General features: G+C 40.2%; 1 protein-coding gene across 3 annotated transcripts in view; it reads right to left on the bottom strand.

Moving 5' to 3' along the window:
* The window catches only part of ORC1 (origin recognition complex subunit 1), a 33,938-nt gene that overhangs the window by 15,173 nt on the left and 5,321 nt on the right, over positions 1 to 13,444 (bottom strand). For 2 of the 3 annotated variants that reach the window (XM_060140065.1, XM_060140067.1), the window contains exons 4-10: positions 13,127 to 13,223; positions 12,350 to 12,477; positions 10,614 to 10,792; positions 9,134 to 9,452; positions 2,471 to 2,840; positions 1,467 to 1,571; positions 662 to 857 (exon numbers count right to left, since the gene is read on the bottom strand). In XM_060140065.1, the coding sequence (XP_059996048.1) occupies positions 662 to 857; positions 1,467 to 1,571; positions 2,471 to 2,840; positions 9,134 to 9,452; positions 10,614 to 10,792; positions 12,350 to 12,477; positions 13,127 to 13,218 (1,389 nt within the window). In that variant the 5' untranslated portion in view covers positions 13,219 to 13,223. Of the gene's footprint in view, positions 1 to 661; positions 858 to 1,466; positions 1,572 to 2,470; positions 2,841 to 9,133; positions 9,453 to 10,613; positions 10,793 to 12,349; positions 12,478 to 13,126; positions 13,238 to 13,444 lie in introns of all 3 variants that reach the window. The other variant, XM_060140066.1, reaches the window with a different exon arrangement.

Raw genomic sequence — 13,444 nt, 5'->3', positions numbered from 1 at the left:
ATCCATTTACCTCTTCCATGTTTCACACAATTCATTACCAACACCTAGTAGTGCTCCCTATTCCTCAAGTGCATTGAGTGGCACAACAAAACCAATGACATGGCTCAGCAGCCCTGGATTCAATACCCACTGAGCAATGACTACACACAAAGCCCTCTGCCAGCTTTCAAGGGAAATGCAAAGACGAGGAGTCCGTTCTTACAGTTCTTGTCCTTCCCTCAGGCAGTCTGGCTCTTGGCCATTTGGTTCCGTATCTTAAAAGGAACTTGGACTCAAATTTTATCACTGTCTACTGGGTTCATTTTCAGTCCTAGGGTTCACGTAGAACCTTTCCTCCATGAATACACAGGGAACTTTACTCAATACTCTGTAATAACCTATATGGAAAAAGAATCTAAGAAAGAATGGATATATGTATATATATATATAACTGAACCACTTTGCTGTACACCTGAAACACAACATTGTAAATCAACTATACCCCAATATAAAATAAAAATTAAATTAAAAAAAAAGAAAAAGAACCTTTCCTCCATGAATACTCCAAGTGGCATAGCTTTGAATATGACAGACCTATGCTCAAAACCCAGCTGTTATTAGTTGTGTGACCTCAGTCACCACAATTTCTAAATTACGAGAAATAAACCTAAAAGAACCTTACGGTTTTCTTTGGTGTGTTGGAGGGGGTCTGTAAGGATGACTTCATGGAAGAGCGTAGGTTCCTGGACACACTGCTGGGTGTTCTCCTTGGAAGAGGGGGTGTGGAAGCCTCTTCCTCCTCACTGTCAGAGTCTGAAATCTCGGCTACCGGCAGAAACTCTTCATCTTCTTGGTCACTTTTACTATTACCTAAAAACCTGAATGGTAGGACACATTATTTTCTGATATTTGATGTCTGAAGTCTACATAAGAAGCTCCTAACAGATCAGTGTGGATTCGAGGTATTGCAGAGTCTCTCCTGCAACAGAGCAATTTCAGATGTGCTCCTCTTCTTGGGCTCTTGCTACCGGGAAGCTCTATTAAGGGCTTTATTTATATTATCTCATTAAACCCTACACAACTTTGTGACTTGTTTATTATTATTCCCATTTTATAGATGAGGAATCCAAGGTTTAGAAATGTTAAATAACCTTCCCAAGGTTACACAGATAGTAAATGACAAAGCCCAGGTTCAAATCCAAGTCTATCAGAATCAAAGTTCATGCCCTTAGGCACCACACTAACAGTCTTGCTGGGTGTGATGATGATGGGGCCCTGGGAGCCACCTAAGGCCAGGGCAGTGTTTCTTGCCTCTTTCAAACTATGATGTTTATGTGAAATTAACATAATTCCAGACATACTAGGTAAAGGAGAATTTCCATGGATTAGCAAACAACAAACAAGAAATAAAAAGAGGATTTAAGAAATAGGATTATAGATTTCACAAATGGCAGGATGTTTTTATGCCTGCCAAGCAGCAGTCTTACCTAAGCTGCTGCCTAATCCGATTCAAAGTCAAGAGAGAGCTCTTTCTGCGGATACGACAACGGGGAGTAGAGGTAGCTTCGTCCTGAACTGGTTCTTTGGCCTCCCTGCAAGATACCACAGCAAGGTTATGGAAAGCAGTTTGGGGCACCAGGGATCAGCAGCGGGACTAGAAGATAGTCAGGTAGCCTGACTGGCTCCTATTCTTTCTGCAGCTACTTTGGAAGGAGCTAATCACACTGTGCTAAAAAGTCTGTAACTGAAGTTTGACTCAAACCCAGAGATTAAAGTTTGCCAAAAGCTTATCATTTAAATCAGACTCATCACCTCTCCCAACTAGAGATCAGAACATACTAATCCTAGGCAGAGTTTCTTATCCTTTTTTAATTTCTGACATATCAGTGGATTTACTGTCCACTCAAGGTTAGCAGAAATGCAGCCATATTTTCAATACAAAGCATTTATCAAGCAAACTAGGTTAAGCCAGGGCTGCAGTTTCTGAGCAGGAAACATTGCCATTTCAGGCTCGTCACATTCCCTGTGCAGCCCATCATTTATAAACATTGCCCAATGTCAAACTGCAGTCTTTTCTAGATGCATTATCTTCTTGTACCGTATGTATCTGAAAATGGCTTCCAGTTTAAAAGAAAAAAAACCCAAAAACCTAAGAAAATCACTGTTAAAATGTGGCAAAGAGCCACAGCAAGTAATGAAATCCAGGACTGTGAAGCAGTTCAGGTTTGGGAAATTATCTTCTGGAGCCGTGATCCCCAAAGGACAGCTGGGTATATCAGAATCACCCAAAGAGCATCTCAAAATGCAGATTCCTGGGCCCAACGCTTGGAGGTTGATTTCCTACATCTAGGGAAAGGCTTAGAAATCTGTATTTTGGAAAAGCTGGCGATTCTGTGACACAGGCAGATTTATCAGCTGTGACCCACACTTTTCACATCATGTGAAGGATCTCGATTTGCTCTGTGGGAGGCAGGGAAGCATCCCCAGTTACCTCTTTTTGATGTTTTCTGGTTTCAGAATCACAGAAGGCACCACCAAGGATTTCTGTCCCCCCCTGATAGGAGTAAATGTTCTTTCTTCACTAGTCTCTGTCGTTTTCAAAGCTGGGACTCGAGTTCTCAGGATCATGCAACCATCAGGTGAAGCCTTCTTGTCATCCTCGGCCCAACACTGCTGAATCTCTCCAGCTTTCTCTGGGGTTTTCAGAGCTGCAGACGAGTTCTGAGGACCATCAGGCTGAGACCTCTTTGAAGGCGAGGTGATCTCAGAGAAGGCCACTTTCCGTTTCATTCTTCCAGGAGACTCCAACGAGGCCCATGAAGTCTGCTGGGAAATCCTAGTGTTATGTGTCCTAGGGAAACCTAAGTTCAAGAGAAATCACCATAGACAATGTGTGAATTTTATAACTAGCACTATATACACCCCTAATATCTTTATAGATAAACTCATTCACTGAGTGATACAAAGACATGAGTTATCCATATTTTGAATTATTCTATGCTTTCTTTTCCTGCGCCAGGTAGCTCTTATTATTTTTAGTCTCTCTCTTAAATTCTACGAGTAATTTTGCTAGCTAGAACCATAATTCAACAGTTAAATCAGCTTTTATAGATAAATGTTCAGGTCAGGTTTTCTGTGAAGTAATCTACCAGAAGAGTGGTTCTCAACCAGGGTGATACTACTGCACATCCTCAGGCCCCATTCAACAGCATCTGAAAAAATTTATACCAATGACTCTGTTGAGTAATACCAAGTCCTAGCTTTTTCTTAACCCAGATTATATCTACCAACAGAGAGAAGATGGGTCCCCGGGGGTGGGGGTGGGGGGTAACCAACTGGGTTCTAAGAATACACAGAGCCACATTTGGATCTGCTCCTCTCTCACCATGACCAAAGGCACCAAGAACCTGGACATTCATTCACAGATAGCAATTGAGCTATTAAAAGATATGTGGGACTTCCCTGGTGGCTCAGTGGTTAAGAATCTGCCTGCCAATGCAGGGGACATGGGTTCGATCCCTGGTCTGGGGAGATCCCACATGCTGCGGAGCAACTAAGCCCGTGCACCACAACTACTGAGCCCGCACACCACAACTACTGAAGCCCACATGCTCTAGGGCCCGCATGCCGCAACTACTGAGCCTGCGAGCTGCAACTACTGAAGCCCACGTGCCTAGAGCCCTTGCTCTGCGGCAAGGGATGCCACCGCAATGAGAAGCTCGTGCACCACAATGAAGAGTCGCCCCTGCTCGCTGCAACTAGAGAAAGCCCGCATGCAGCAACGAAGACCCAACGCAGCCAAAAGTAACAGGGCAGATGATACACATAAACGTCTATAGTATGAAGTTTAAAAATTGTCCTAAAGCACCTAAGTGCTAATAAACATGGCTTTTGAGACAGACCTTGAAAGAAAGGCAAAATTTCAACAGAGTTGAAAGGGGAAGGAGGGGAATAAGTGAAGAGAATAAATGAGATTGATGTGAGCTAAGGCAACGAGGCAGGAAAGCACTGGGCAGAGGAGTTCACTTTAGTCACAGCACAGGGTGTGTGTGGAATAGCTGCAGACAAGGTAAGAAGTCATCTAGTACCTGTGTGGTAAATATGAGGGTAACTCCTGTCTAGATTAATGTAAAAATGTCCCAAAGTCCTAGTCTCCCTCATGCCTCATTTCCCCATCTTTCTGTCAAAAACAATCCAAAATATTTTCATCATATCTGCCTCATCTAATTATGTAACTGTGTCAAGTTTAAATTTTTTACCCTAACTTTCAAGGTCCTACAAAATCAACAGTGAAAAAAACACTCAATTATTTCTAAATGGTGGTATTACAAATTATTTCTCTAGTAGTCTTCTGCATTTCCAAAATGGTTTATATGTTTATATTCAGCTCCTAAACATTTGTATTCTTGATAGCTCCTACTAAGGAGCTATCAAGAATGCAAATAACTTATACTCAATGAACTTGGCACATAAACAGAAAAATTAAGGACACATAATAGGATGAGGATGAGCTCTCAGAACAGCCATGGAGTAGCTTTCAGATATATCATTAGTGAAAAAAGTTAAAATGGAAAAGAATACATCCAGTATAATACCCTACTGGGTAAGAAAGAATGGGAAATAAAACTATAATAAAATAAAAATTATATGCATGTTTGTATATGACTGTGTGTATATATGTCTGTGTGTGTTTTGATTTATCTGTTGATTTTTGCAAAAACCAAAGGAAAAATAAACCAGAAATTAATAAAATTGATTACCTACAAAAGATGAGGTAGAAACAGGGAGCAAGGGTAAAGAAAGGAATGGGGCTTATCTGAGTACACTTGTCTTAAATAGTTTTGACTCTTTAACTATGCTAATGTTTTAAATGTTTTGAAAATCAATCAAAGATGGGAAAAGCCCTAGAATTAAACAGAAATGAAAGAACCTAACGGTATATCACCAATAAAATAACCATTGGTGGAAGAAAAAAATTTAATCAAAGTAACATTACTCCCTCAGTGGAATATATTCTAAAGGCATAAAAACTGCAAATCAATTTTGATTTGGAATTATGGAATGTGGGAAGGATGGAAAGAACCCCATAGTATAGATTAGAAGTATGAGTTGAATTTAAGAGTTTTAACACTATATTATAACAAATATATATATATTTCTTAGCTCTTCCACTAAGGATCTAAAAGCAATGTCACCTTAGTAGCTAAGCTCTTGAAGAATTAGCTAATTACAGGGCTTAACATCACTAATCATTAGAGAAATGTAACAATGACATACTACCTCACACCCATTAGCACAGCTACAATCAAAACCACAGAAAATAACAATATAAAACAACATAATAATAACAAGATCTAAATAGTTGGTGACAATGTGGGGAAATGAAACTCTTGTGTCTTACTGATAAGAATGTAAAATGATGCAGCTGCTATGGAAGAGTACGGTGGTTCCTCAAAAAATTAAACAGAAAGGAAATTTTACCCCAAATAGCCAAAGCAATCTTGAGAAAGAAAAACAAACCTGGAGGCATCACAATCCCTGATTTGAAACTATATTACTAAGCTACCGTAATCTAAACAGTATGGTTTTGGCACACACAGATCGATGGAACAAAATAGAAAGCCCAGAAACAAACTCACATATATATGACCAATTAATTTACAACAAAGGAGCCAAGAACATACAATAAGGAAAGGACAGACTCTTCATTAAATGATGCTGGAAAAATTGGACAGAAGAATTGAAACATGCAGAAGAATGAAACTGGACTACTATCTTACATCATACACAAAAATTAATTCAAAATGGATTAAAGACTTGAATGTAAGGCTTGAAACCATACAACTCTTAGATGAAAACATAGGTGGTAATAAGCTCCTTGACATGGATCTTGATGATGATTTTTTGGATCTGACACCAAAAACGAAGGCAACAAAGGTAAAAACAAACAAGTGGGACTACACCAAACTAAAAAGCTTCTGGACATCAAGGAAACCACCAACAAAATGAAAAGGCAACCTACTGAATGGGAGAAAGTATTTGCAAATCAAATATCTGATAAGGGGTTAATATCCAAAGTATATCAAGAACTCATACAATAGCAGGAAAACAAACAATGAGATTAAAAAATGGACAGAGGACCCGAACAGACATTATTCCAAGTGAAGCTATACAGATGGCCAATAGGTACATGAAAAGGTGCTCAATGTCACTAATCATCAGAGAAATGAAAATCAAGATGAAGTATCACCTCACACCTGTCAGAATGGCTATCATCAGAAAGAAAACAAATAACAAGTGTTGGCGAGGATATGGAGAAAAGGGAACCCTTATGCACTGTTGGTGGGAATGTAAATTGGTGCGGCCACTATGGATAACAGTATGGAGGATCCTCAAAAAGCTAAAAATAAAACTACCATATGAGGGACTTCCCTGGTGGCTCAGTGGTTAAGAATCTTCCTGCCGATGCAGGGGACACAGGTTTGAGCCCTGGTCCAGGAAGATCCCACGTGCTGCAGAACAACTAACACCGTGCACCACAACTAATGAAGCCAGCGTGCTCTAGGGCCCGTGTGCTGCAACTACTGAAGCCCACACACCTAGAGCCTGTGTTCCGCAACAAGAGAAGCCAACGCAATGAGAAGCCCATGCACCGCAACGAAGAGTAACCCCCACTCACCGCAACTAGAGAAAATCCGCACGCAGCAACGAAGACCCAATGCAGCCAAAAATAAATAAATAAATTTATTTAAAACAAACAAAAAACTACCATATGATCCAGCAATTCCACTTTTGCATACTTATCTGAAGTAAACAAAAACACTAACTTGAAAAGACAAATGCACCCCCATGTTCACTGTAGCATTATTTCCAATAGCCAAGATATGGAAACAACCTAAATGTGCATCAATGGATGAATGGATAAAGAAAATATGGTATGTGGGACTTCCCTGGTGGTCCAGTGGCTAAGATTCCGCGCTCTCAATGCAGGGGGCCCGGGTTCAATCCCTGGTCAGGGAACTAGATCTCTCATGTCACAACTAAGAGTCAGCATGCCATAACTAAAGATCCCTCATGCTGCAACTAAAGATCCCACATGCTGCAAATAAGATCCCATGTGTTGCAGCTAAGACCCACGGAGCCAATTAAATAAATAAATATTTAAAAAAAAAGAAATAAATGAAGCCAATCTTACATAAACTTTAAAAAAATAAAAGAAAATGTGGTATGAATATACAATGGAATATTACTCAGCCATAAAAAGGAAGGAAATCCTGTTATTTGTGACACAGATAGACCTTGAGGGCATTATGCTAAGTGAAATAAATCACACAGAGAAAGACAAATACCATAGGATTTCACTTATATATGGAATCTAAATTAAAAAACAAAAACAAAAATGAAAACCAAGCTCATAGATACAGAGAACAGATTGGTGGTCGTCAGAGGCAGTGGTTGAGGAATTGGGCAAAATGGGTTAAGGTAGCCAAAAGGTACAAACTTCCAGTTATAAAATAAATAAGTCATGGGCATGTAATGTACAGCATGGTGACTACAATTACTACTGTGTTGCATGTTTGAAAGTTGCTAAGAGAGTAAATCTTAAAAGTTCGCATCACAAGACAAAAAACTGTAACTATGTATCATGACAGATGTTTCTTTTTTTTAAAATTGAAGTATAGTTGATTTACATTGTTGTGTTAGTTTCTGGTATATAGCAAAGTGATTCAGTTCTATATATATATATTCTTTTCCATTATGGTTTATCACAGGATGTTGAATATAGTTCCCTGTGCTGCCCAATAGAACCTCGCTGTTTATCTATTTTATATGTAGTACTTTGTATCTGCTAATCTCAAACTCCTAATTTACCCTTCCCCCACCCTCTTTCCCCATTGGTAACCATAAGTTTGTTTTCTATGTCTGTGGATCTGTTTCTGTTTTGTAAATAATTTCATTTGTGTCATATTTTAGATTCCACATATAAGTGATGTTATATGGTAGTTGTCTTTCTCTGACTTACTTCACTTAGTATGATGATTTCTAGGTCCATCCATGTTGTTGCAAATGGCATTATTTCATTCTTTTTTATGGCTCAGTAGTATTCCTTTGTATACATATATAAACAAAAATATCACATCTTTATCCATTCATCTGTCAATGGACATTTAGGTTGTTTCCATGTCTTGGCTATTGTAAATAGTGCTGCTATGAACACTGGGGTGCATGTATCTTTTCAAATTAGAGTTTTCTCCAGATATATACCCAGGAGTGGGATTGCTGGATCATATGGCAACTGTATTTTTAGTTTTTTAAAGAACCTCCATACTGTTTTCCATAGTAGCTGCACATATGGTGATGGATGTTAGTTAAACCTACTGTGGTAATCATCTCACAATATATACAAATATCAAATCATTATGTTGTATACATGAAACTAATATGTTATAATGCTAGATGTCAATTATATCTCAATTTTTTAAAAAAGGAAATTTTGACACATGCTACAACATGATGAATCTTGAGGACATTATACTAACTTTATTAAACCAGTCAGAAAAGAATAAATACTGTATGATTCCACTTATATGAGGTATCTGGAGAAGTCAAATTCAGAGACAAAAAGTAGAATGGTGGTTACCAGAGGATGGGGCATGAGGGAATGGGAAGTTATTGCTTAATGGTTGGAGAGATTGTTTCGGAAGATGATGGGGATGGTTATACAACAATGTGAATGTACTTAATGCCACTAAACTGTACATTTAAAAATGATTAAAATGGGGCTTCCCTGGTGGTGCAGTGGTTGAGAGTCCGCCTGCCGATGCAGGGGACACAGGTTCGTGCCCCGGTCCGGGAAGATCCCACATGCCACAGAGCGGCTGTGCCCGTGAGCCATGGCCGCTGAGCCTGCGCGTCCGGAGCCTGTGCTCCGCAACGGGAGAGGCCACAACAGTGAGAGGCCCGCGTACGGCACAAAAAAAAAAAAAAAAAAAAAAAAGATTAAAATGGTAAATCTTATGTGATATATATTTCAAGAGACGTCCAATTAGTACTTGGCTCACTGCTGCACTAACTCAACACTATAGCATGAATTAATATTTTATCATTTTCCTTCAGCCTCAGTATTGCCCACTGTGACCCATTTTACACTTACTGCTGAGCTCCAGCCTCTTCCTTGCCCTTGGGGTGACAGGATGGGAAGGAGTTTGGCGAGATTTGGAGGTGGAGTGCCTTGATTCAATCCTTTTGACCACATGTTCTGCTGTGGTCCAAGAAGGGCTTTCTGTACTTTTAGTTTTGGCTTCCATGGACTTCTGGCATCTAGGGTTGCCTTCTTGTAGCTTATCCAACTGTGCAAATAGTTCTGGAGGTAGTGGTTTGAATTTTTTCTCATTCCAAGATAGTTTAACAAAGAATGTCTTCTCATTTTTCAGATCCATAGGTATCACTTCATCTGGGGCTAAAGCTACTACCTGAATTTAGGAAGTATGGATGATATAAAGAAATAAGGACCCAAAGAGTCAACGAAGGCTCTATGAGAGCTATGATTAAAGAGCATTTAAGTCTGCATTCTTACCTGGAACAATTACTTTTCTAAACAAAAGAGGCATGGACATGGCATAGCATATTTCCACAGAGTCCTCCTTGCTGATATCCATATCTCATGTTTTCTTTTCTAGTCCATTCTATTCACCCATGCCAAGTTTCCCCATAAAAACTTCTCTAAGCATGCCCCCCTGCTCAATAGTCTACAATGGCTACCCACTCTGCAAGATCAGATTACTTAAACTGATTTTCACTACATTCTAAAATCTGACCCCACTTTACCTCCTGAGTGCTCAGTGCTCTTCAAAAGGGCTTCCCACCACTAGTCGAGCTTGGCTTGTCACAGTCCTGCTCATTCCCACCATTGTGCTCCTGCCTAAACATGCCCCCTACCTTTCCAAATCCACCCATCTTGCTGCTTCAACTTCTACATCTGCCTTTCACCTCTTCACTCATTTAACTCAGAGATAAATTATTCTGTGGCACATGATATGCTGGGCCCATAGAGTGGAAAAATCTGACTATAGTCATGCCAAGCCATGGTCTCCCTGCCCTACCAACCACCTAGTCACCATGTGACCACACTTCACATCCGGATCTAATCCCATTTTGGGGGCCTGAAGTAGCTTGAGAAATAACCCATATCCTAGTCTCCAAACCAGTGTCTCAATTCAGCCTACAACTCTTTAAACCTGATTTATCATAAAATCTCATAACACACATTTGCCTGGAGCAATTACACTCTTTGTACTGATTCACTCAAGGTGAAGTCCTCATCTAAGCAAGGATATTCAGCCTCAAAGTGCTTTATGCCTGCCACAATCACAGCTAAATATAATTTCCCACTGAGATACACCTGCTAATTCCTGCTCATCCCTCAGGTCACAACCTAATGTCACTTCCTCCAGGAGGCTCCTAACACATGGTAAGTGCTCTCGATAAATATTTGTTGTTGAAAGGAAGTAGGCAGGCAAGCAGAGAAGGTGACAAACAAACGTTTCCGTGAGGTAAATGAGAGCCAGTAATAAGCTTAGGAATCAGCCAGAAATAAGCTTCAAGATAGAACTGAGGATCAAGGCATCACCTACCTGCACGTGGCCAATGATGGTCTCGGCATTAATGTTGCTGTTACAGGCAGGGTAATCATACCAGAATATCTCTTGTGCATCAGGCTTCCGGCCCAGCAAATGCTGTTTACAGACAGGGACTTCACAGAATCGGATAAACCATTGTACTCGAGCACGTTTCTTGGAATAAGGTTCAGAATCTAGGGAGGGATAGATGGAAAAGGTAAGGTTAAAGATAATAAATGTTATCTTAATCCTCACAGTAATCCTACAAGGTAGGTACTATGGCTGTCTCCCTTTTACCGGTGAAGTGATCACATTTCAGGGCCCTTAAATAATTTGTCAAAGGTCACAAGACCAACCAGCGGCAATCTGACTACACCCAGCACCCACGTTCTTCTCACTTTGCTCCACGTCCAAATGGTGCTATCGGTCATCACATAAATTGTAAAAGGCGTTTGAGAGGAGCAATTCTAATCACAGTTACTGAACAAATTTTGCAAATCAAAAGAAAACTCCTAGCAAGACTCAGAGCATCAGCCACTGAGATGACTTCTGGCAAACATATGCTTGCAACCTTCAGCTTTATCATCATAATATACCATTAACATCACTCCATACCAGTGTTAGCTCCAAGTGAAAGGACATATACTCATTAGTGCCACCATCATCACTGCCTCTTCTCTTCCTTAGCTCTCTTCAGAGAAAGACTGAAGCCATCCAATGTAGCACAATACATGGTTCTAAAATCTATACACAAAGGCCCAAACCTCAAATACAAAAAGCCCATCCTGCTGATGTGCTCTCCCTAGTGGATGTTAGTTTGATGAAGTTTTCCTCCATAATTGTTGAATATCCTCCCTATCTCTATAATGTAAAGTACCTTCATTCACTCTATCAGTTCCTTCTTTTAGGCATACAAACTGCCACAGGACTAGGACTAACTTCCACATACTCCTCTCCTAGCTTTGGAAAGAAGCAGTTTTGTAATAGTTTAAATTACTATCCTTTTTCATCTTCCTTTCGGAGTTCCGCTCCATTCCCACTTTTCTGTGCTCTTCTCTGGTCTGCAGAGGGCTAACAGCTGAGAAAATCAGCTGCGGCTGTGAGTGTGGCCTTGCAGGCACCAGTTCACACTACCTTCCCTTTTGCTCCTCTAGCCTTAAGGGTAGTACTGGCTTTCTGCACTTACTGATCTCTGGGAAACACCACTGTTTGCTTCTTCAGCCTTTTCAACACTTATACACAAGTCCCTCTGGGTAAATAAAACACCTAAAGTGTTTCTGTTTTTCTGACTGAACATCAATCAAGTGATACACCTACCCAATCCAATTTACTGCCTCCCTAGTAAAAGTAACTTTGCATTTGCAAAATTACTAACTTCCTCATGCCAAAGTTTAAGGACACGTCTCTACTAGAGTGCAAATCACCTATTATTTCCTTTCCTCCTTCTTCCTAAATCCATCCTTTCTCTCCACTCCAACAATCCTGCCTTCATGGCCATTCTTACCCCCTCCTAAAAATAATGCAAAAGCTAAATTCTTGAGCCCTCCATTCCCATTTTTACCCAATATTGCTCTAGTGAGTAAGGACGTTCACTAGGTGGAAGAGGGTACAGCTGGTGCTTAAGTGAGCCCATAGGCACACCCTATATACTGCTATGAACAGAAGAATCAGTAACCACCCCTGTTCCCACCACGGAGCACTTCCCAATCATTAGTGACAAGGAATACTTTTCATTCCAGCCCCAAACTCACCGTCTTCAAACAACTCAACCAATTTAGCAACATACGGATTTTCATCATCATCCCCTTCAATCAACACAAACTGTCCAACCTGGAGGTCAATCTCAGGCAAATGACCTTCTATTTTCACACTCATTTTTCTAGGAAATAACAGAGAAACATGTTAGGAAATCTCTTAGGGTGGGCCAAGCTCTTCAGACCCCTGGGCACAGAGGAATATGCTCTGTAACTAGAAAACCCCCTGAACAGTTTCTCTCTTCTGACCAATCCTACTAGAAACCAATTTACCAGTAAAATCACAAGCAAGAGTAGATAACATGAATTGAATGAATTGTTTTAGCATGGGTCACTAATCCAGAGGCCTTAGGATGAACCCTAACTTCTCTCAGTTATTGACAAAGAACAACAAAGGCTTCCTAAGACATGAAAGCCGCCCAGTAAAAACATCAGATTGTTCAGAGATGTCTTGGGCTAAGAGGATGTAGTAACAACATCCATCCTACCCTGTTATCATGCAGAGTTATACAGAACCTATCTTAAATAGATATGACATTATCATACATATCAAATTTTATTAACCTGACATAATATCTTCCTGTATCACTAGCTGCTATATTTATGCTAACATCTTCTTCCATCAAACAAACCCACACCCCCTTACAATCAATTCATATTCACTGTCCCTCAATCCTCAACCTATAGTACCTAAAACACCCTGGATACAAGTTATTAACAGCTCAGCTTGAAGAAGCTATTAGTTCCAGTCCACCAAAGGACTCTATCACTCACTTGTAGGTTTGGTAGTGCAGTTTTCGATCCAATGGCTTGCCAATCCATGAATAAGTTTGTCTGGTCCTCAGCCTTGTAGGACGGTAGGCCATGGCTCCTGTGTAAAAGTCACTAACTCTGAGTTAACATGACGTGCTCTGATGGATTCTAGGGAACAGTCCCTGCTTTCAATGGGTTCAGCCTTCTTTTCTGCCCCTGCTACACTCCCACACATTTTAGACTTAGGAAAAAAAAAACTTTTTTGAGGAAAAAGTCAAGCTCTATGAAGATCAAACACAGGCAATTCAGTATCATCTGGTACTATGCCTTATCTCTTCC

The sequence above is a fragment of the Lagenorhynchus albirostris genome, chromosome 2, assembly GCF_949774975.1.
Source record: "Lagenorhynchus albirostris chromosome 2, mLagAlb1.1, whole genome shotgun sequence".
Taxonomy (NCBI): Eukaryota; Metazoa; Chordata; class Mammalia; order Artiodactyla; family Delphinidae; genus Lagenorhynchus; species Lagenorhynchus albirostris.
This window is presented reverse-complemented; position numbering and strand designations above follow the sequence as displayed.